The sequence below is a fragment of the Bos indicus genome, chromosome 23 (genome assembly GCF_029378745.1).
Source record: "Bos indicus isolate NIAB-ARS_2022 breed Sahiwal x Tharparkar chromosome 23, NIAB-ARS_B.indTharparkar_mat_pri_1.0, whole genome shotgun sequence".
Classification (NCBI taxonomy): domain Eukaryota; kingdom Metazoa; phylum Chordata; class Mammalia; order Artiodactyla; family Bovidae; genus Bos; species Bos indicus.
In genome coordinates this window covers 41,735,845-41,760,465 of record NC_091782.1, presented here as the reverse complement: position 1 = coordinate 41,760,465, position 24,621 = coordinate 41,735,845, and the positions used below count along the sequence as shown (strand labels likewise).

At 43.7% G+C, this 24,621-nt stretch overlaps 1 protein-coding gene across 10 annotated transcripts in view; it reads right to left on the bottom strand.

The window, feature by feature from the left end:
• Window positions 1-1,482: 1,482 nt before the first annotated feature.
• Window positions 1,483-24,621, bottom strand: part of KIF13A (kinesin family member 13A) — a 202,824-nt gene continuing 179,685 nt past the window's right edge. For 2 of the 10 annotated variants that reach the window (XM_070778345.1, XM_070778349.1), the window contains 13 exons: window positions 24,479-24,534; window positions 22,764-22,888; window positions 22,325-22,501; window positions 20,293-20,385; window positions 19,995-20,147; window positions 18,604-18,681; window positions 16,353-16,400; window positions 15,239-15,350; window positions 13,695-13,846; window positions 13,077-13,181; window positions 12,690-12,731; window positions 5,770-6,561; window positions 1,483-3,049 (listed from right to left, as the gene is read on the bottom strand). In XM_070778345.1, the coding sequence (XP_070634446.1) occupies window positions 3,029-3,049; window positions 5,770-6,561; window positions 12,690-12,731; window positions 13,077-13,181; window positions 13,695-13,846; window positions 15,239-15,350; window positions 16,353-16,400; window positions 18,604-18,681; window positions 19,995-20,147; window positions 20,293-20,385; window positions 22,325-22,501; window positions 22,764-22,888; window positions 24,479-24,534 (1,954 nt within the window). In that variant the 3' untranslated portion in view covers window positions 1,483-3,028. Of the gene's footprint in view, window positions 3,050-5,769; window positions 6,562-12,689; window positions 12,732-13,076; window positions 13,182-13,694; window positions 13,847-15,238; window positions 15,351-16,352; window positions 16,401-18,603; window positions 18,682-19,994; window positions 20,148-20,292; window positions 20,386-22,324; window positions 22,502-22,763; window positions 22,889-24,478; window positions 24,535-24,621 lie in introns of those variants that run through there. The other 8 variants (XM_070778352.1, XM_070778353.1, XM_070778346.1 and 5 more) reach the window with 7 other exon arrangements.

Sequence of the window (24,621 nt, the reverse complement as noted above, 5' to 3'; positions counted from 1 at the left end):
CCCAGCTGTCTGGGCATGAGAATAGACTGCCTTTCCTCCAGGTTAGGAGAAACCCTGAGACAAACTGCTATACATTACAGACTGACTTCCTGTTTGCTTTTTAATTCAGGAAGTAGGCTCAATATTACAGAAAGACATTTGTGCTAGGGCAGTAAGTTCAAGGCTTAATACAGAAATCTCTGTGTGGCTTGTACTGGTAGCATCCTTTTCTACTTTTATCTCTTGGTCTAGAAAAAAAAGCAAGAACTTTTACTCCATTACGTCTTCTTTTAAGACTTTTCAAACGTACGTGACCAGGAAGCTTTACTTTTAAAAAATAAAGAGTAACCATGTAATTAGTTGCCTTCCCCCTCCGCCACACACAGTTCTAAAGCTGAATATTATCATTTTCAAAATAAGTATTGGCTAGAAAAGGTAATTTTTAGAAGACCGTATCTAGCCCTTAGCTACCCTAAAGGTACTTTTTTCTTTATGAACAGGTTTTCTTCCCACAAGTTGGTGCCTTAGAAACACAAAGCTAAATTTTTGCTATGATATGTGTGTCCAAACAATGATAAACATATGCAATGACAGCAGTGTACTTTGGAAATGAACTGGTAAACACAGGCCTACATTTAACTATCCAGTACATCTTAAAACCAGTGTGCCATCCCATAGCCAATGAGAAATGACAATGCCCATGACCAAATACCACTTATCTCATACTAGTAAAGGCAGTTGTGACAATTTGCTTCTTTTGTCTTAAACTGTATTTGTGGTTGTCATGATTTAAACATTAAATAGCTGCTTCCCTCCCCCAACTCCCATTCTATAAAATGAAAATAATTTGAATTTTCTTCCCCATCTACTTTCTTCTGGAAATCTACAAAAGTCATGCTCTGTCCAGAACAGGCTAGAACTAGTTCCTGATCACATCAGAAAGGCTCTTGTGAATGGAAGTTTTTCTGAAAGGATTCTGGAAAACCATTTTTAGATAACTGCTTTCCAGGGCGGCAGGCCCTGCTCCTTTCTCTAAAGAAGTGCTGGAGCGTCGGGACCTCGTGTAACCCACCTTGGCCTGTCTGCCACAGTGGCTCCTTACTAATGTTGGTCAGTTCCGACCTGGGACTCTCGCCACAGCCCTCCTGCTCTCTCCTCCCTTCGGAGGCTTGTCCCTCAACGCCACATCATCAGACAGAGCACCAGGAGATGCTGCTGGAAGCGTGGGTTGATTCCTGGCTTTGCCACTTGCCCCTGTCACCAATCGTTGTACTTCTGTTTTCCTTTCGTCCAACACTTAATAACAGCAGAACCCATGGCATCCGCTGCTGTGAGGATTAAGCAAGATAAACATCAAAAGGTGGGAATAGTGCCTAGTACATAGTAAACCCTCAATGAATGTTTGCTGTTACTATTATTTAAGCCACAGGGACTTGCATACAAACAAATTTGGAAAATTGATCTGAAACTAGTGGCAGTGTTATTAAAGACAAACAATGGATGTTTTAAAATCAGAATTAGACAGTCTGTATTCTAAAACACACACACGCACACACAATCTGTACCAATTAAATACAATAAAGTTGAAAGGGGATATAAATTACAGTCTTTCTCTTTTTAAACAGTCAATAGGAAAATACTACAGTCAGCTCACTATACACAAAAATCATGAACAGCAGCTTCGCATTAAAATCTCCAATATCTTACTCATTCACGGATGCTACGAACTTCAAGGGAAAAGGTACAGCAGGCTGTACGCCCTCGCTCGCTCCCACGACACATTTATTGCTGTACATCTGGACCAACTGTACAAGCATCTACACAATAGGTACAGAGAGTACTTTTGTAAAAACTTCCACACACATAATTCTTCAGAGTCTCCACCGGTAAAAGAATTTTACCGATGAAGACACACAGCAGGGCCATCTGTCTTCAACCATCTCCTGCGAACACTGTGAAGCGGGCACCTGTGGACTTCACAGCTCCTGTCATCCCTTTAGCGTCTTCCAGAAATGAAATAAAACTACGGCAGAACCACACCACAACAAAAACCTACCAACCCCAAACAAAACCACAAAGAGACGAAAACCCCCCCAACCCCACTCTTGGTTTGTCCCTGTGTTTTCTGTAATACTGCTGTCTGCATCCCACCTGCCTGGCTGGGCTGAGGGACAGGGAAGACTGGGATCAGAGCCCCAGTCACTGTCAATGGTTCCCGGACCACATCAAGTCAGCAGGCGGCGGACCAGGTGGAAGACCAAAGAACGGAGCCGTGAGATTTTTCAGTGTGCTTAGGAAACACGACAGAGAACGGCAGCACGTGGCCTGGGAGCCACAGGGCATATGGCACCGAACTTGCAGTCAAACACGTATGTACACATAAAACAAGAGTGGACAGCAAAAACATTCAGTCTTAGCTAAGTTCTTTGGTTATAAAGAACGGCATTCTGTAACCCCTGCTGCAGAGAGGGATTTGCAACCTCATTCTCAGGCAAGACCATCTCTTTCATCTGCTTGTGTTCTGAGAGATCGCCCGAGCTGCTTTGTAAGAAAGTCCAGTACCTTACGATTTTCTACAAACTACTTTTATCCATTTCAGTGTGTAGTCCTGTCTCTCCAGACATACTATAGATATACATTTCATATACATAATATATATTATTTATAAAAAAAAAAATTAGAGCATTGACTCCAGATTCTACAGTAAGAACTGATTAAAATTGTACAAGAATAAAGTCTGGTTGACTCTGTGGAGGTTTCTACACCGTGGGGGTGTGTAGTGAGTGCAAACAAAAATACTGTCACTTTGTGAAGCCAGGATTTTCGGTTCTCTGGAAGGAAGCAGAGGCTGCCGAGTCGCCCGAGTGACCAAGTGCCGCTTCTCCTGGCTCGGGAGGGGAGAGGGGAGGAGGTGGCCCCGGAAGCCGCGGCTTCTCTGTGCTGGTGTGAGGTCCGGCTGAGCTGCAGCGTGCTTGATAGATGGGCTGGTGCTCTGGGAGGCGACCGGAGCAGAGATGCTGTGGCCTTCGGAGGAAGTGCTCACTGCCTCTCACCGAGCAGTGCCGCTCCCCTGGAACGCAAAGGCGGGTGAGTGCAAGCTCCCGTCCCCACCTGCCCTCCCCACCCACGGGGACCACCCCCCATGAGGGGCTCTTCCTAGAGGAAACCACAGGATCCAGTTTACTGTGGAATCCAGTTCTGGAGCTTACACTGTACCAGAAGACTCAAGCTCCAAGGTGAAACTTCTAGGAAAAGTAATGACCGCAAGACCCAAAGTGAGAGTGAAAAACACGTCACTCCTGGGTCCACACTTGAAGTCAGACCAGGGTGAGCACAAAAGTCAACCTGAGGACTTCAACAGTCCTCAGGTTTTAACACAGTTAAAACTGTGTTTTAATGAGAAACAACTGATTAAAACCAAAATAATGAAAATACTAAAGCAATTAAAAAAAAAAGATAAAACTCACCATAGTTCCAACAGTACCCTGATGCAATAACTATTTTTGTAAATTTCACTTTTAAACCAAGACCTTTGACAGGGGACCTTTGACAGGGACACGCTATTCTGGAGCAGAATTCAGGCACTGCTCCCATTACTGGCTTCTAAATAATCGAGGCAACAAAACAAGAAATGGGGGGTGAGAGGGGTGCAGTCCCCTTCCGTCTTCTCTGGGCATGCCTCAAACAGTGCGGCCCTCAGACAGCCTACCCCATTTTCCTCCAGCAGAGGGTTTGTGAAAAGCTTATCCCTCCCCCAACCTGGTACTGAAGCACAATCTGAGGTGTGCAGGGCAGCCACAAATGGGAATCTGTATTTGTTTTTTTTTGCTGCTGTTATAATTTTATTCACACGTTTATTTTTGGCTGTGCTGGGTCTCCGTTGCTGTGTGGGCTTTTCCCGAGTTGCCGCAGGTGAGAGTCACCCTCCAGTCGTGGCGTCTGGGCTTCCCGTGGTGGTGGCTTCTCTCCTCGCAGAGCACGGGCTCTAGCACACTCGGGCTGCAGCGCTCTTGGCTCCTGGGCTCTAGAGCACAGGCTCAATAGTTGTGACACACGAGCTTAGCTGCCCCGCGGCATGTGGCATCTTTCCGGGCCAGGAATCAAACCCGTGACCCCTGCACTGGCAGGTGGACTCTCTACCACTAAGTCACCAGGGAATACTTAGTCGCACAGTCACGTCCAACTCTCTGTAATCCCGTGGACGGTAGCCTGCCCGGCTCCTCTGTCCATGGAACTCTCCAGGCAAGGATACTAGAGTGGGTTGCCATTCTCTTCTCCGGAGGATCTTCCCGACCCAGGGATTGAACCTGGGTCTCCTGCATTGCAGGCAGATTCTTTACCAACGGAGCCACCAGGGAAGACCCTGGGAATCTGTATTTTTAAGAAGTATCTTTTCCCTACAACCCCCAGTGGGTCTATTGTGCATTTAGGTTTGAGAAGCACTGTTCCAGACTGAAAAATTAACCCCCGGACCACATTCTTCCTGGACTTCTTGGAAAAAGGACTGAAAAGCTGATGTACCAGCAAAGCAGATTCTGCTTTCAGTGTAAAAGGAAGCTGAAGACTTTGAAACAAATGAATGTTTACCTTGTTAGAAAAGTAATGAGTGACTTTATGCTTATGTTGGGCAAAGAAGTCTTTTTTGAGTTGTAAAAGAGAGCACTCTTGGGTATTTGCAGTTTATTTATGAATACGCTATATATTTGACCACATACTGAAATTTTAAGGGCTAATTCGGAAAACTTGGCGGGGGGGCAGGGAATAGCACCAAACTGGGTTGTTTTGCTTCCTCCACAAAACAGAGAGACTGAAGGGCATCCCGATCATCTTTGCCTTCACCAGCGCCATTGTAGTTCTGTCAGCTCTTTGCTTTGTTAAGCCTGGTGCTCCCATACCCTTTACACAGCTGTGGCTGGGGTCTGGGACCAAAATGATAGTCCTCAGAAGCACATCACCTCTTATTTGCGTAATTCACTGGTTTCCTTGGGAATATTAGCAAGACCCCATTTTTTTTGTTCCACTATTAAAACCAGCCTGGGTAACTTCCAAAGCCCAAACTTTAATTTCTCAGGGAACCCATCTCTGTTTCTCCAACGCATTTCTTATCCAATGGGCACCAAATGTCTATATTCTATCAAATCTGTGAGGCATACCTTCCCCCTGCCTGCGCTTTATAACTCTGAAACTCCTGATATGATTTTAATTGGAAGTATTTTTTTTCTTAATGATACATAAAATAATGGTGTATCTTGGGACTTCCCTGGCAGTCCAGTGGTTTAAGACTCTGTACTTCCAGTGCAGGGGGCGTGGGTTCGATCCCTGGTTGGGAAACTAAGATACCACATGTCTCACGGTTTAGCAAAAAAAAAAAAAAGTGTACCTAATAAAAGAAATCACTGGTTTGATGAAATCTACCATATTTCATATCAGAATCCTTTGAGATAGCCAGGAATTAAACATCTCAGGGAATGAATATGAGATCAATCCTTATCCATGTGAATGCTTAATTCAACAGGAACCTATATGCCAGGTAAAAAAGCCATGGGTCCTATGTAAGTCATAGTTCTTCTCTGAAACTAAGAAAGTAGACTTACAGACTTGTTCCCCCATAGCCAGCTAGCTGGGCAGCATGTAAGCATGGTCCAAGAGGGCTCATCTACCCTGTCAGAAACACCTGGATGAATCTCTCCTATTAAGTCACTGTGAGGAAGGGCCTCTGGGGGTTGGGGCATAGTTAGCGGTCATCACTGATACCACCAAACCCAAAGGACCACCCCTGGAATTTATCACCTGGTCATTCTCTGCCGAGGAACACAGCTGGCCAGGGTCCTGTGGCCCATGTGAGAAACTCCTACTGTCCGCTGTATTTGGTAGGTTCCTCCTACTTGAAAGTTCTCCAGCAGAAGAATCCGTCAAACCATCAAAATCTTTCCCATCTGACACACCCATAAACTCTGTGAAAGAGTGATCCTCGAGGATGTTTGTGGTGTGTTCCACGGTCACCTCCCTGGGGCAGAATTCCCTGGCCGGCTGGCCGTTTTTGCTGGAGCAGGCATCCTGCTCTGAACACGAGCTGGTCCTACAGAGGGTTCTGGAGTTTTTCTCCGGGATACTGGGGGACAATGGGCTCCCTTTGGCTAAGGCACTGTTTTCCTTGAGTGGCACCACGGTCATCTTATCCTTTCCCAAGCCTCTTTCTAGTTCTGTCAACTCTTTGTTTGAAGATGGTCTGAAATCCTGCCCAAGGGACGGTCCGGGATGCTCGCTGGAATCTGTGTCCTTCGTTGGAAGGGCCAACTGATCTGAGCTGTCACTGGAAGGGACCACCATGTCGGACAGGGTGGCGTTGGAGGCACTGTGGGAAAAGTAGCCGCTGGTGATGCTGCTGGTGGTGGGGCTGCGGGACACCTCCTTCTCTAGGACCTTTGAGTTCGTCAGATCGCCTTTAGAAGAAAACCACTCTCTGTTCTCCAAGCTGGCATTGTAAACGCTGAAGTCAGCGAACTCCACAGGTACATAAGGCTGTGAACTTATCAGCTTCCGGCTGAGACCTTCTAGATCATTTTCCTCCTCCTCAGAGTCCTATAAAAACAAACCAAAAGTCAGCCATGAGCTCCTTATAGCGACTGGATGGTTGAGACAAGTTTTAAATACTTTAGTGTTAAAGACACTTGCCTTCACAGGTTTAGGATTTTTTCTTTTTCCTTCCTGAGTTTGGTTAAATCCCATCACCTATTTGTGGACACAGGTACCTTATCCTCAGAGATCTATGAGCATGAAACTCTTACCATTCAGGATGAAGGAGATTTATTTCTTTGGTGCTCACTCAATGCTGATAATTAGAAACCTTTCCTGCTTTAAGGGCAAGGATGGAAGGAAGTGCAGTGGACTTCTGATTAGTTTCTCATGATTAGTTTCCAGTTGGAGGTTTTCCCTTTTCTAATTAAATGAGCAGAGGGACTGCCAGAGGCAGGGAAGAGCTGCTGTTTTATTCTTACAATCCTCACCTTGGGGAACAACATACAGAAAAATAAGATGATTTGCAAATGGTTTCTAGGCTATATTATGAGAAGGAAAAGCAGGAAATAAAGACCCCCACGATAGCAAAAGGGCAAAGAACACAATTTCAACAGCCATTCTCAGTATACCACCAAACACCGTAAGTCTATAAAATACTAAATCTGACAGTGACTGTTTTCCAGGGTTTTTGAGAAGCAGGGATAGAGCCTTTGACTACAAGATGAGGAAGACAGTAAGAATTATATGAAAATCTCCTTTGTCAAACAGCTTTAGGATTCTGTTCATAAAGGTTGGTAAATACGCAAGAGTAGGTATTATCAACTTCCAGTCTCTCTTCCCAAGTGAACGATTCTTTTATATTAGGTGGAAAACAATGTAGAACACTTTTCAAATAAAAAATAATATTCCTATCTCATTGTTGTTCAGTCGCTAAGTCGTGTCCAACTCTTTGCGACCCCATGGACTGCATGCAGCATGTCAGGCTTCCCTCTCCTCTACTATCTCCCAGAGTTTGCTCAAGTTCACATCCATTGAGTCAGTGATGCCATCTAACCATCTCCTCCTCTGTCGCCATCTTCTCCTTTTGTCTATTACTATTTAGTCATTTCTAACTAACCTTATAAACATCTGGTGACACAGCAAGTATTCCTTTTCTCTTCTAAAATGTGACTTTCGTTCAACAAATATTCATTAAGCATCCTCTCTGTGCCAGTTGTTGTCCTAAGAACCAGGAATACCAATGCTGAGCGAAGACAGGTATGGCCCCTGCCCTTGGGGAGTTACAGCAGTGGGCCCTTGCTCTTAGGACGCCCCTGGACACTGCTGGGTGGATGACATTCCACTCAGTATAACAACAGGGTGACTGTAAAGACCTGAAAACATTACCCTTATTCATTTCAAGAGAGCGAAGAGGTTGGGGAGAGAGAAGGATGGGGAGGGGAGGAAGAACACACTCCACAGATACGGCAGATGGAATTCACAAATGAACATAAATTTCATCCACTGAATTTCACAGCAACATTCCCTATCTCACAAGATGCTAAATACCTAAAAAATAGCTTACTGTGTTTTAATGCTTCTTAGATTTTAAAACAGCCTGAATATAAATGATTTAAAAGTATCACTAGTCTTCATTCCTTGGCTGTTAATCAGAGGTGACTATTACGTATCAGTGATAAAATTCCAGAAATTAGCAAACCAAATTTTTGGCAATACTAACCTTGTTATCTTATTTTTAACTACATTTTAATTGAGTATTAACAGCACTGTTTCAATGGGGGGTGGGGTAGAGCGTTCTGTCCCTGGGGGCTAGGGGGAAACGTTTGTAAAAAAGGGCACAAATTGGACAGAACTGTCTGAATCTGTACCTTTCGCTCTATTTTCTAGATTCTCTACTTGACTTGATTCCCAGATGGCTCAGTGGTAAAGAATCTGCCTGTCAATGCAGGAGACACAAGGGATGAGGGTTCTATTGCTGTGTTGGGAAGATCTTCTGGGGTAGGAAATGGCAACTCACTCCAGTATTCTTGCCTGGAAAATCCCATGGACAGAGGAGCCTGGAGGGCTACAGTCCATGGGGCCACAAAGAGTCGGACATGACTGAGCAACTGAGCTCACACACTACTAAACTTGTTCAGATTCCAAATTGGATTTCAAGTGTTTGTTTCTCTTATAATTCCTTCTAATTGAAGCTGGCAAAGAAGTGTAATCCCCAAGCCCAAGAGTACATGATGCAATTGATTACTAAAAAGTTAGTTGTTGCAATGAAAACCAAATTTGAAGATGAGAATTAAATAATCTGGGTCCCTTTTTATGCTTGAAGCTATTTCTTCTGAACGATGAGGAAAGGTCAACCTAAAATATAACTTTGCTGAGTGAAATATTCAATCACAAATTTAATGTGTGGAAGTAGGTATACATATATTAAAATCAGAAAGATAAACGATTTAGAACAACCTTAGTAAGACTGAAGGGTCTACAAAAACAAACAGGGATCAGGACAAAGTTAGGCACTGGGGGTGGGGTTGGGAGTTGGGGAGTGACCTAAAGAGAAAGGCTAAAGGAATAGGAACACCTAGTTCCAGAAAAAATACAAGTGAGTAGAGATTAATAATTTTCAACATGTAAAAGGAGACGGAAAGTTTATGAAGTTATGGCTTCCAAGGAGAAAAGAGGACATAAGTGGCTTAAACTGCATTTTAAAGGAATTGGGTTAGACAGACTTTTTTTTGGCAGTATCTCTTCACTCTGTATATTTTATTAAATTTTAAATGGAAGCATAGTTGATTTTGGGCTTCCCTGGTGGCTCAGAGGTTAAAGCATCTGCCTCCAATGCAGGAGGCCGGGGTTCGATCCCTGGGTCGGGAAGATCCCCTGGAGAAGAAAATGGTAACCCACTCCAGTATTCTTGCCTGGAGAATCCCACGGACAGAGAAGCCTGGTAGGCTACAATCCACAGGGTTGCAAAGAGTCGGACACGACTGAGCGACCTCACTTTCACTTTCATAGTTGATTTACAATGTTGTAGTTTCTGTTGTACAACAGAGTGAATCGGTTATACATACATACATACACACATATATATATATACACACACATTCTTTTTTATATTCTTTTCTATGATAGGTTATCACAAGGTACTGAATATATTCCCTGTGCTATATAGTAGGACTTTGTTGCTTATCCATTTTACATATTAGAAACATTTTATGCCAGATATATTATTTATCATTTTGCCTTAAAGGAGACTAAACTAAGCACCTCCCTACTATGTCCTGAGGACAGAGTGAAAACTCATCCTAAAAGTAGGACACTTCTCTATGGCTACAATGTTCGTGATTTGATTTTTTGAGATTCAGTTTGTGCAGCTGATATTTACCTCTAGACAAAACACCTTGATTTTAAGGAGGGATCAAAACTCACATCAAAGCAGGGACCTTCTGTAAGGACCTTCCCCGATTAAAGTCATTTTCACTCCCATTCTCATCGGATATCCATCAGAGAGATGGTCTCTGTTTTCAGAAAGACTCCATCCACCAAGGGGCCCTAGTACTTCTGTCCATGGTACTAAAGGAAGGGTGGACCCTTTGAAGAAACAGCAGCAGCAGGGCGATGAAACTGCCCTGTGACGGGAGCCCCGGGAGTCACTGGGGTCAGCCCCATTCTAATGATGGACGGGGCTTTTGTTCACATGTTCTCATTTCCTGTGAGACCTTGGGCGAATCACTCAACAAGTCTCGCGTTTCTTCCTCTGTAAGAGGAGAGACCAAAGCCATACACTGTCTGTGCAGGACCCAGGAGAGGGAGAGTTGACTTTGTGCTCTTCTGTCTGCTTCGTGACTTTAAAACAGAGACTGCCAAGGCCCACTGTTACTTTATCTTAGTCATGGAAGACACAGAGTGCATGTGTCTATCTTCCCAGGCTGATGAGACAACAAAACATTGCTTGAAGAATCAAGCACGGCTATATTTACCGTATTTTATGTGAAAGGAAAGGTTACTTTGGTAATTGGATGGGCTGAAAAATAAAAGGAACAATGTCCTGACGTTGCTTCTCAAACATGATTTCAAACTCCTTTGATCAGAATGAACCACTGATTTGCTCTCTACTTTTCCAACAGTGGAAAAGGAAAGAAAGTAAATAGGAACTCAGGAAGGAAGCAGTTTATATCCACTGATAAGAGGAGAAATAAAATGAAAGCTTCCCAAAGAAAGCAAGTAGTACCCTTAAAATCTACTGAAACACCCCGGAAGAGCTGCTATCTGAAATAAATTAAACGGTTCAATAGTTTCAGAGATGAAAAGTGTGTGGTGAGCCAGATTTCTAAGAAAGTACATGCAAGTCTCTCAAGTAAGACCCCAGCAAGAAAAATGGCTCCACTGAACCCTGATTAGTAGGTTTCATGGTGTGTCTGATCACAGAGAATCTAACTGCTGATCAGAACTTCTTGGATCAAGAAAATCTGGTTCTATCCTACTCTCTGTTAGCTAACAGTTCTGAGATGGGTTTTATTTTAAAATAATAAAAGGAAAGTGAAGAAAATAACTACGAAGCAAATTGTGAACTGTGAGACTATCTGCAGGGCAGCCCAGAAGGGCCATCCAGCAATTTCTTGATGGTGTGTTCTACCAAAACGTATGGTTCAAATAGGTTACAACATAGTACCCATGCACCATACAGATGGGTGCCATGTCAACAAACAGATAGTCAGCCAGCCAGAGAACTGAAGGAGTAACAAAATTAGACCCTGGTTCCTTTAACCTGGGCCCTCCCAGGTGGCACAGTGGTAAAGAATCCACCTGCCAATGCAGGAGATGCAGGTTTGATCCCTCGGTCGGGAACATCCCCTGGAGAAGGAAATGGCAACCTGCACCAGTATTCTTGCCTGGAGAATCCCATGGGCAGAGAAACCTGTTGGGTTACAGTCTATGGCATTGCAAAGAGTCAGACACAACTGAGTGACTAAGCACACACACACACACACACTCTTTGGCCCATGCTGCTACTGCTGCTGCTAAGTTGCTTCAGTCGTGTCCGACTCTGTGCAACCCCATAGACAGCAGCCCACCAGGCTCCCCCGTCCCTGGGATTCTCCAGGCAAGAACACTGGAGTGGGTTGCCATTTCCTTCTCCAGTGCATGAAAGTGAAAAGTCAAAGTGAAGTCATTCAGTCGTGTCCGACTCTTAGCGATCCCATGGACTACGGCCTACCAGGCTCCTCCGCCCATGGGATTTTCCAGGCAAGAGTGCTGGAGTGGGGTGCCATTGCCTTCTCCTTGGCCCATGCTGCAGCCCTTATCAATTAAGCAGGGGGAAGTCAAGTGCATGACTGGAGAGCTCACTAACATCAGGGGAGACAAGGAGCAGCTGTCGGCGTGCATGCTCTTCTCCAGCAGGGATTAGGGAGGGGAAGAGAGAGAGAGATGGAATGGGACAATGGTGCCTTTTCTTCTTTCCTCAATGGACATGCGGAATGAGCAGCTCATTTCTCATGATCCCCGAGCGCTCCAAGCATGCAGGAGCCTGGCTTGCTGCACATCCAGGGGGAGGTTCTAGTTACCATCACACCATGTGCATCAGCAGCATTTTCTAGAATCTAGAGGTTCAAACAAAAGACCCCACGCTGATGACACTCTGGAATGAATCTGACATGGCATAGCCAGGGAAGGCCAGGGCCCACCCTGCAGAGCCGATCACATGCAGATGAGAGCAGCAAGCAGACCCCTCCTGCTCCAAGCTGCCTCCCGTTTTCAAAGCCTGGGAAACCACAGGAGAATGAAAGCTGAGACACAGAATCTGAGAATTCTCCCCAGGCCCCAGAACATACACTTCCGTTTTTAAATTAAGGTAGCGTTTATGATCTCCAGTGCCTCGTATGTAGTGTTTTAAAAAAACATTTCTCAAATTTGAAATGTGAAAACCGAGCGCTAGGGAATGAGGTTTTTCAGGTAGAGTTTCAACCTACCCGTGGTAAAAACAGAGACGCCATCCTGAAAGCAAGACTGACACCAACAGAGCTGGAATCTATTTTGCCAGCAAAGGTAAAGAGGCTACCTGAGAGGTCCAGTTGATGGGGATGGCCAGCGATGGATGGCGGAGCAGCTACAAACTACAGGATAATCTTGGCAACAGCATCAGGCAACACAAGAAAAGCTACCACACACCCACACCTAAATGCACGATTACTTACTCCAAGTAAGTGCAATTCCTCAAGGTAGATTAACTTCAGAATCTGGGCAACGTGTACAGGCTCATTAGAAAGATTCAATATTAGTTCAAGTTATTGTCACACATTTGAAAGACTAGAATCATTAAAGGTGCCTTTTTCTTTCTAAGCAAATTTATACTAAGCAAAATAATAATAAATCAGTAAATGGAACACAGAAAAATCACAGGTCACGGCCACATTCATGCAAAATTTCATTACTGATGGTCACATGTGTAAGAAGAAGAAAAAAAAAAAAAAGCCAAGACTCAATACATCTCTTAATTTCTTCTAAAGTATTTGGATGATTGTCTGTGAAAGGGCCTTAAACCCACCACCAGGCAATAGGACAGAAATGGTTCCAGGACTTACAATCTTCTTCTCACGTTTGCTATTGAGTTCTACTGGCATGCTGCTGCCATTGCTTCCCGAGGGCACAATGCAGCCAGGATTATGTGCCTGAGATGGAGACATGCTCTGCAAAGGTTAAGACACACAGATGCATCACACAGGAGACGGCGATGGCCGAGATACACCTTAAGTACGTACGTGCATGTTAGAAAAGCAACGCAAACCCTTGTATTACGTGTGAGTAGTGCAGCCAACAGCTCTGCAGGCTTGAGGTCAGCTACTGATGAAATCTCCCAAGACTACACAGATTCTATGCAAACAGTGTAACTGGATTTATCACATTAAAAAAAAAAGCCTTTTCTATAGGCAAAACACCGAGGGAACACCTCTTTCTCATTTGAAATACTCTGAAAAAAGCTATAAGCACAAGGAAAATAATAGCAATAACAACAAACAAGAAATTCTACCATGACCCTGTGTGCTTGAGAAAGAGGTTATTTATTCCTGAACAGGATCCATGGAGCGATAACCCATACATGCCAACCTGTGGCATCTGACTGTGTTAATGCAAAGCGTTACTTCTGCAGGGCACAGCGTGTCCATTCTATTGTACACGGTATAGACAAGTCAAGCATTTACCTCCTGGCTTAGAAGAGGCCTTGCTTCAAGCGCTATCCTTTTCTTATGCTCCTCTTTTACAGGCATTAGGGGCTTGAAAAACTTTGGTGGCTGAGGAGAGAATGCTTTGAAAGGGCTGACTGTTAAGGCATGAGGATTCTCTGATGTACAACCTGGGGAAGACAAAAGGCACGGGTTTACAGGCACAGAGCACTTTAACCAACCCACAGGGAGCGAGGCAGGGACGGAGCCAGAAGGAATATCTGGCGGAACAAAAGAATTAATGTGTGAATGCAGTTGACCTTGAACATCGCGGGTCTGAACTGCTTGGGTCCACTCACACATGGATTTTTTTTCATTAAATGTACAGTCGGCCCTCAACAGCCTCAGGGTTTTGCCTCCAAGGATTACGGAGGACTGACTATGGGACTTGTATGCAGGGGCTCCGGGAACCAGTGGCCCTCAGATACCGAGTGATGGCTATATTTGGTCGAGCATTAAAACAGGTCGGCAAGAATGGAGATGTATCTACAAAGTTAAAAAGAATCGTCATAGGCCTGGACAGCAGCAAAAAAATCAGAAACCAAATTTTCTACCTTCTTGTCAAGATCCAGCTTGAGCATCACTTCACAGACCAATTTCAACTCACGCTGATTTTCTATTTCTCTGAATTCTCAGAGCCCGTATTATCTGTAAATGCATTTTGGCACTTTCTGATTTACTGGCTTATTTTCTACATATCTCATTTTCACAGCTGGATTTTAAGATCTTGGCATCTTTTGGTTTCTGTCCCTGCATAAGGCAAGGAGAGGCTCAATCTTAACTCAGTGACTGAATACTTTAAAGTTCTCTCGCAAGCCACTGTTCCCTCAAGCCACCCTGCCCCATGTGACTAAGGAAGGACAAATCCTCGTTTCTTGCTTTTACTCATTTTTTACTTTTTGGGGCCTCTACTTCTCCTTCTATATTTTTCTCTTCAATTCACTGGTACAAAGGAACATAGTAGGTAAAATATAAGGTGTAGGTAAGGTAATAGAGCGGACTGACAAATTCTAAGAATGCTATTCCTTTCAGGGCACTAGGAAATTACATATTTAGGCAATAATGTTGTCACTGACCAAATTCATTTCTGGTATCATTTTTTAAATTTCCTTAGGAGTCAGAGACATGTTCTCTTAAAAACGTACTTTGATTTGAGCACAAAACCATGATGGAAGTGGACATGCTTTTGGTAAAGAATGAAATCTAACCATAATGTAATAATAAGATTTGTATGTGTCTCAAAACTGATTTCAAAATCAGGAAATGATACATGAAATGTGACTTGAAAACTATAAGTGCTACACAAAAAGCCTATTATTAATTGGATGATATAATGGATACAAAGAAAAGAAAATCAAATAAGTGAGCAGGATATGTTCTATCCAAGAAGACACTTTTGGATCATCTAGCAAACTAGAATTTCAGCTTTCTGTCTTATTAAAGCCATCTAGAAAAGAACCTTACCCCCCGCCCCACGCCTTTCCTAAGAAATTATAAACAGGTAACACAGAAAAAAATCTCACCACTACCTTCTTTACTCCTTCGAGGTGAATCCCTAGGCAAAGTTCCATAACACGATACATCCTGGTAACTCGGGCTGTAGTCAGACATGTCTAACTGGTTCTCTGGCCAACCCTACAAGGTATAAACACGGGTTAACTGTAATTACGTTCCTCTAAAATGAGAAAAGAAGCCTGATTGGAGTTTTTTCCTATTTCTTTTTATGGCAGTATGTGCTCTTCTTTTTTTAAATTATAAAATAGATCTAACATGTAGAAAAGTACTGAATGATATGACAAGTGCTATCGTAACCAAGTGAAGAAATGTTGATAGTTTATTCTATTTGTTCAGGATTTAATAAAATCATTACAGATTTAGTGAAATCCTCTTTTGGACCCCTACAGGGCTCATTAAAGCTCCACTTTTATAAATCTGTTATGTACCCAAGATGACCAGATAATTTAAAGATCAACCTACAACACCTGAGAGTGAAACAGTTCCACTGATAATTTTTCTAGGTGGCAGGCATAAGCTTGGATTGCCCCAGGCAAATTAGGTGGTATGGTTACTCTGTATATACTTGATATGTAAAACTTCCAAGCTGGCAAAGACATTGGTATACTAAAGGGGGAAACCTCCTTTTTATCATATACACTTAGCTAATCTCACTTCAGCTTCTCAGGAAATGTCATCTCTAAGGACTAGATTTTAAAATGCTTGAAGGCATAATCTGTTTTGATATTTTCTGAATCTATAGTCCCCAAAATAATAATTTACATATAAATAAGATAATGCTGTACAATATCCTTAATTTCAAGTTCCTAATTTTCCCCATTTGAAATAATTTTGATTTTGCTATGGTGGATGTAGTCATTTAGAGTTAGATCCATAAACACATATTTATTTGATTATGTATGCAATGATCCTGATATGGAACATATCATGCTAAGTAACACTGTAATCCTCAGAGTGCATAGCAATTTCACATCAAGTACTTGAACTTGGAAATGGACACGTGGAGACAATGATCTGCATCAGGTTAAGGTGGGAAGTTCAGAGATTTAAAAAACACCAAGATAACCTAAATTTCCAGACTTAGATCCCATTAATAACCTGGCCATGCCCACAGGCACATACCTTATCATCATCGTCAAAGCCAGAAAGGTCTGGTCGACTGGAAGAGACCTGTAAGAGATGAATGGTTTCATCAGTGTGGTTTATACATTTAACATAACTAACAAATAAAATATCACACATACAGTTGAAGGTTGTATGACCTTCTCCTTCCCCTCATTCTTTCTCCTAATATTTATTATTTCCTTATTTATTTGAATTTATCATAATTGTGCTGTAATATTTATCATTACCTTTTAAAAAGTATTCAGATTTTCTTTTTCTAACTTAAAATTTTTTATCCATAAATATTTCTCTATGACTCTCTAGAAGATAAGGAATTCCTATTCTCTTTGTGAAACCATAATACCATTATTGCATCTCAAAAGATTCAGCAATTCCTAAATAGTATCAGATATCCCAGTAGTGGTTAAATGTCTATAAACACTATCAGAGCTAATTCTGAGTCAGGATCAAAGCATACCATCCACTGCAACTGGATGATATACATCATAAGTCTTTCTTAATTTATGAGTTTTCCTTTTTTACCCCCTAATAATAGCTATAGTGCTCTCATTTTTTCTACCATCTAGCATTCTGCAATACAAATGAAATAACAGGAAAATTAGGGCTAAAGATGGAGAAGGAAATGGCAACCCACTCCAGTGTTCTTGCCTAGAGAATCCCATGGACAGAGGAGCCTGGTGGGCTGCTGTCCATAGGGTTGCACAGAGTCGGACATGACTGAAGTGACTTAGCATCCATGCATGCGTTGGAGAAGGAAATGGCAACCCAATCTAATATTCTTGCATGGAGAACCCCAGGAACAGAGGAGTCAGGTGGGCTGCTGTCTATGGGGTCGCACAGAGTCGGACATGACTGAAGCTACTTAGCAGAAGCAGCAGGGCTAAGGAACTCCTTCTTTAACTGCATCCCTCAAGTACTGGTATATGTATCATTGGTTTTTTTTTTATCATTCAGTTCTAAATACATCCTAATTTCCATTATGATCTCTTCTTTGATGCCTAAATTAATTAGAAACTGTGTCCCCCCCACCCCTGCAATTTGTAACTTTATGAGTCTCATCATTAAAAGAACTGAAATGTGGTCAGAAAAAGTGATCTGTTTGAAAGTGACTATAGGGATTTGCTTTTCGGACTACTGTAAGGCAAGTTTCATGAATGTTCACCAAGGGGACTTCCCTGGAGGTCCAGTGGTTAAGACTCCACGCTGCCAATGCAAGGGCACAGGTTCAATCACTCATCAAGAAACTAAGATCCTACACGTCACGCAGGATCAAAAAATATTAAATAAATGTTCATCGTGTTTGTAACCATTATCTGGCAATTCTTGAGAATGGGAAAGCAAATCAGTTTTCCTTGAGAGGATCTGTCTTTCACTCTCTGCTGCTTCGAGAAGGAGGCTACTTTGAAGTGGTCCACGCACTCCTCTGTCCTTTCTTCCTACGACGGTGCCACCTTCCACTAGACACAGTGTCTGTCAACTGGGTTTCCTCGCTGAAATGATTTGTTGAGGAAGGTCATCAACATGAACAGCAGGCACCACGGGAGGGTCTACATGGAGGTGCCTGGCGCCCTATCACACCGACAGTGAGATCCCTGGGGCAGCTAGAAGCAGGTACAGGAACAGTGGAGAGCAGTACTCAGAAGCGCTGGCACGGGACCTCTGACCCCACCATCTTTAAACCAACATTTAGTGCACATCCCAAGAAACTTCTTCCAAGGACATGCACTCTATGTGGAGAAATTTGCAAGATTCCACTAAAAGCTTGGGGCTTCCCTGGTGGTTCAGATGGTAAAGAATCTGCCTGAAATGTGGAAAAGCCAGGTTGGATCCCTGGCTTGGGAAGATCCCCTGCAGGAGGGAATGGCAATCCACTCCAGTATTCTTGCCTAGAGAATTCCCATGGACAGAGGAGCCTGGTGGGCTACAGTCCATGGGGTCACAGAAGAGTCGGATACAACTGAGCAACTAACGCAGACACGTACACACCACACTCTAAAAGCTCAGTCCTGTTACCTGTAATAGCTTTTGGGCAACATACACACATACGAAGCTCAGTCCTGTTACTTGTAATGGCCCTCTGGTGGGCATCTCCAGAACAGAAGAACAGGCTTGGCACCCTGGGAGGCCCACACCTGAGCCAAATGTAAATCTCCCTGCCGACACACCCTGACCTGGTTCCCCTGACACGCCACACCCCAAACCCTGAGATGAGTCACTGGGACGACAGCCCCGCCACGGGTGAGCTCACATTGTGAACGTTGGGCGTGCTGAGGCTTCGCCGTAGGTGCCGAGCTTTGGTGGAAAGTGCTTCTTTGACCGTCACCGCCTGCAAATTTGAAAATGACATTGATTTTTCTTCCTCCCATGACAAAAGGAATATATGTTTATTGTGAAAGATTTCAAAAGTATAGAAATAAATGTCATTTCAAGCCTATATTACCAGCCCTACCCACCCTGTATTTATAAAACTGGAATCTTATTGTTTTCACTAATTTTTTTTTTTTTTGCTTAATTTATGAAAAATATTTTTCATAAATAAAACCAGGAAGACTGATGAACTAAAGGTATTTTATGTTGTAGCTTTACATATAGGTGCGTAGAGGAAACACGGATGAAATACCACTAACTATATATGTTACTTGTGAAACTACAATCAACTTTCATGCTGCTTGTGTTTCACTCTGCCACAGTTTGGGTGGGACTTCCACTAAAGGAAGATTTTTCTGAGAGATGCCAATCTTGATCCTCTTTTTGCTCAAAGCACCCTTTTCATAACTTCTACTGCCTCTATCGGGTGACACCTCCTCTGGAGTTTCATGACCTAGTGGATTATTTTCACCTGGCAATATCTTGCCACAGAGGTTAACCTTGGTCCAAACACTAGGGAGAGAGAGAGAATGTGGTTAAGGATGTGGACTTCAGAGTCAAGCGTCCTGGGTTTATATCTGACTTTGTACCGATTCTTAGCTGGGTGCCCTTGGGCGAGGTGGCTCACAGCTGTCAGCCTCAATTTTCTCATTTACAAATGGAAATGATGACAGCATTTACCTTGCAGGGTTACTTATTTATTTTTAGAATTTCTTTATGGTACAGTCACATAATATACAACATACTACCTTACCCATATTTAACTGCACAGTTCAGCGGCACAAAGGACATTCCCATTGCTGTGCAACTCCCCCCATCATCCATCTTGAAGATGAAATAATGGGGCTTCCCTAGGAGGGTTCAGTAAAATGCACTCGTCTGAATTTGTGTCACTCTTTTGTCAAAGTAACTATTTTGTCTAATGAGATGGCTACTCAAGTCTTCCTTCTCTCCTGGGTTGAGAGAGAAGGTGTGTTGGTAAGTAAGTTCATCTTTATCCATTTGGGGTGAAGGCTGGTGATCTGTCAGATGGTACAGAATCTGCCTGCAATACAGGAGACCAGGGTTCGATCCCTGGGTTGGGAAGGTCCCCTGGAGGAGGGCATGGCAACCCACTCCAGTATTCTTGTCTGGAGAATCCCACGGACAGAGGAGCCTGGTGGGCTACAGTCCACGGGGTTGCAAAGAGTTGGACAGGACTGAGCAACTAGCACCATCAGTTTTCACTTGCTGGTGATCTCACCCTCCCGTCCAGACCCTGCAGTTACTTGCCTGCCGGAGTCGTTCCAGGCTCAGAATGTTCTCCACCTGCAGCACGCCCCGCGTGTACTTCTCGATGTACGTCTCCCCATCCGACGTGCCTTCATTCTCACTCCTTGCAGCCATGAGAGCCAGCGTCTCCCGGTCCTCAATCTCCTCTGTTGCCTAAGGAGACAAGCAGACACTTACTGTTACGTGAACAATATTTCTCTCAAAACTGTGGTGAGAAAATGGTTTAAAAGTTTTGAGACCTAACTCCTTCTCCAATACTCAGATTCTGACATTTCAAAAAAGTAATACGTGCTTTTACCTTTGGTATGTTGGATACTATTTCATAGGTTACACCACAGGAATAAAATATATTCTTCAGTGATATTCTCCTCTTCAAACTCTGGGTGAAACTCTGGTAGAAAAGGAAAGTTGAATTAAGCAATGTGGAAAATACAAGCTATTTAGTATTATATAAATTACATAAAAAAACCAATGACTATATTTTTGATACATATACACTACACAATAAAACAGAAGAACACTGAATGGAAAAATCTTTGTCCTCAATCCTGAAGGACAGTAACATCCAGCTATTAAATCTGGGGATTAGATGACAGAATCTGCAGTCCAGCCAGGGCTTTCTGTGGTTGCTTCTCTTTACCGTGTGTGTATTTAGTCGCTCAGTTGTGTCAGACTCTTTGCGACCCCATGGACTTTAGCCCGCCAGGCTCTTCTGTCTATGGGATTCTCTAGGCAAGAATACTGAAGTGGGTTACCAATTCCTACTCCAGGGGATCTTCCCCATCCAGGGATGGACCCCAGGTCTTTTGTGTCTCCTACACTGGCAGGCCAATTCTTTACCACTGAGCCACCTGGGAAGCCCAGGTTATACATTAACATACTATACACCATCATGATATATAATTAACATTGCCTATCAACAAATTTTACCACTGTTTAAAAAAAAAACCTGAAAGTGATTTTTATGCTGTACATTTTCTTCAAGAAAAGAGATTCCTAGCTTTTACTCCAGGGGAAAAAGTCCAGGGGAAAAAGTACATTTGGAAAAGTTTCTTAGGAGAAATCTGGGATTCACTGCTTCTCTTTTCCATCCCATCTGCTATCTTTCTTCTTGATGCTGTCAGGGTTTAATCAGTCCATCCTGGCAGCATCAGAAGTCAGCTCAGAGCATCTGTTCTGCTGACAGTGCCTCTGAGATGAGATCCAGGGAGGCGTTAGGAGACGGACTTGCATGCAGCCTGCCTTTGTCCTGGTTTTGTCATTAACCTGCTTAAGCCAGGCACTTAACCTTTTTCAAACAGAGAAATATCATAAGTTCACTGCCTCCTAGGATTATGGGTCTCAAACTGGTCAAGGTGGAAGAGTTCTTTGCTGGATGACATTTAGTTCTGCTATCCTCAGACCCTGTCATCTTAGATAAATGAGAATCAGATTATAACCTGGTAGCGACTTGCACGGCCACTGAATTAACACCCCAAACACCACTTTGTGATAGCAAGGAGCAAGAAACTTAGTGCTCATACAAAGGTGGCGCTAGTGGTAAAGTGAAGTGACAGTCGCTCCGTCGTGTCCGACTCTTTGTGACCCCATGGACTATACAGTCCATGGAATTCTCCAGCTCAGAATACTGGAGTAGGTAGCCTTTCCCTTCTCCAGGGGATCTTCCCAACCCAGGGATCAAACCCAGGTCTCCCACATTGCAGGCGGATTCTTTACCAGCTGAGCCAACAGGGAATCTCAAGAATACTGGAGCGTAGCCTTCCCCTTCTCCAGCAGATCTTCCCGACCCAGGAATCGAACCAGGGCCTCCTGCACTGCAGGCGGATTCTTTACCAGCTGAGCCAACAGGGAATCTCAAGAATACTGGAGCGTAGCCTTTCCCTTCTCCAGCAGATCTTCCCAACCCAGAAATCCAACCAGGGCCTCCTGCACTGCAGGCGGATTCTTTACCAGCTGAACTACCAGGGAGCTGTCAGTAAAGAATCTGCCTGCAATGCAGGAGACGTAAGAGATGCTGCTCCATCCCTGGGCCAGGAAGATCCCCTGGAAGAGGAAATGGCAACCCCCTCCAGTAATTCTTGCCTGGAAAATCCCATGGGCAGAGGAGCCTGGCAGGCTACAGTCTGTAGGGTCACTAAGAGTCAGACACGACTGAGCGACTTCACTTTCACGCATTGGAGAAGGGAATGGCAACCCGCTCCAGTGTTCTTGCCTGGAGAATCCCATGGGCAGGGGAGCCTGGCGGGCTACAGTCCATGGGCTTGCAGAGTTGGACACGATTGAGCGACTAAACAACAACACGCAACGGCAGAATCAGGCCCCGTGACTACCTGTTTGTTGTAAATGTTGGCTGCAATCCGTTTTCGTAAGACCAGCTCCATAGCGGCCGGGTGGCTGAGCTGGACTGTGGTCTTCACTATCAGGTAGATCCTCTCATTCTGCGGGGTGACCCTGTTCAAGTGAACGGAATCATGCACCGAGGAGTCCCAGGAGGCTGTGGCTGAAACCTAGGGACCCAGGAAGGAGGGGGACATGGAAATAAAACAGCTCAGCTGTAGCAGTTTTACATCTTGAGCTAGAAAACCACACACAACTCTATTGAATCACAGATGCTTTCCCTCACCTTTTGGATAACACATATATTCTATTTTTTAAAGTTCCCCGTCCACTTCTCCAAAAGCCCAGACCACAGCAGCTTAATGGGCAGACAGGCCCACAGGCATGTGCATTAATCTGAAGCCCTTTAAGAGACTCTTTAAGGCCCATTACCTCCTCGTCACTGTGCTTTATGATGGGCAGGTAGAAAAACTGGCTGCCGTGCTCCTTGGGGAGGATGGAGTTCACGCCTGATGCGTGGGGGCCCACGAGCTGCTCATTGGCACTGAGGTCATCCGCTGACGAAGTCCAGGGAACAGATACAAAAGTGGGGGAAAGATCAGATTTCTTTTAAGCAAGCACCCCAAAATTTTAAATATGCTTTTTACTGATGAAGTTTATAGGTAATGCTATTTATTTTTTTCATCCCTTATTCTGCAGTTAAAACAGTGATTCCAGTGCCCACAACAGTTTCTATCTTTTACAGAAATAACTGTGGGAGCCAAAAGGGTGTCTTTGAGACTCTTCTATAAAATGGACTGAATATATACCATATGTAGTCCCGGAAACAAACATTTTTACTACGTAAACATACCTTACAATTGTACTGCTTTCTGATGTCAATTCCTCTCATAACCTAGTGTTAAGTTTATGGTCCTACTTATGTAATTTACACTAAATTAGAGATTTGTTGGAGAAGGAAATGGCAACCCACTCCAGTACTCTTGCCTGGAAAATCCCATGGATGGAGGAGCCTGGTAGGCTGCAGTCCATGGGGTTGCTAAGAGTTGGACACGACTGAGCAACTTCACTTTGACTTTTCACTTTCATGCATTGGAGGGGGAAATGGCAACCCACTCCAGTGTTCTTGCCTGGAGAATCCTAGGGACGGGGGAGCCTGGTGGGCTGCCGTCTATGGGGTCACACAGAGTCAGACACGACTGAAGCGACTTAGCAGCATCAGCAGCAGAGATTTGTTTGGTTAAATTACCAACTTAGCAATAAAGTTCTATGCATTTGGGAGAACTTTGACGGCCATCCTCTCCAATGCCCTACCCAGTGTAGGATTCACTCTTTACAGATCTCTGGATACAGTTATTCAGCCTTTCCTTGTATAATGGGGAACCTCCAGTAATGGGGAACTCACTGCTTCGTGAAGTAACAGTCTACTTCTAGGCTTTTAAAAAAATTGCCCGCATTTTTTTTAAAAGAGACAAAGCCAACCTCCCACGTCTTCATCGGTTACTGGTCTTCCCTCCAGAAGAGAGGTTCTTAGGCTGTGCTTTGAGAATCCCAAGGGCCCTGCAGAAGGGCCTGCCTATCCCTAAACTCAGCAGCTCCACTCTCATATTCCACACGTGGGGTTCCATTCACGAGTTCATATTGAAAATAGATTTTGCAGCTAAAACACATTGAAAACACTTGTCCCAGGTTCACCCAGGTTCAATCTAGATGCTATAATAACGGACAGCCCTTCATGTAGGGTTACAAATCATCACGGTCTAGGAACACCACCATTGGCGGTGGGGAGCAAAGGGAACCAGTCAGAAATGCAGATTCCAGAGCACCGGCAACATAGAAGGATTCAGAACTGTAAGGGTGATGACTTTCTCATGTAATTTCCATGTCTGTTACTGTTTCCCAGCAATAACTCAACTGCAGTTTTTGTATGCAGCTCTCAATCTCTCGAGTGTTCTTTTTTGAAGAATAAATTTCTACATCTGTCTTTCAGTGATTCTATATGTCATGGTTTTATACATTTGGTTGTTACCTCGATAAGGCATGTGAGTGATCAGACAAGTCATTTAAGGGCTAAAGTGCTGTGGGTTTGACTAGATTGCAAACCTCATTCAGGGTGACAAGCCTCGGAACAATAGGTGTCTACTTACCGTTCAAATCAAGGAAGAGAACCGGTATGTGGGTTTCCATTCCAGGTGGTGGGATCCTAAATTTAATAACAATATTTCATCATAACAAAATATGGGTTTTGCCCCTTGTTAAATAACTAAACATCACAGAGGCAGGGAAGCAG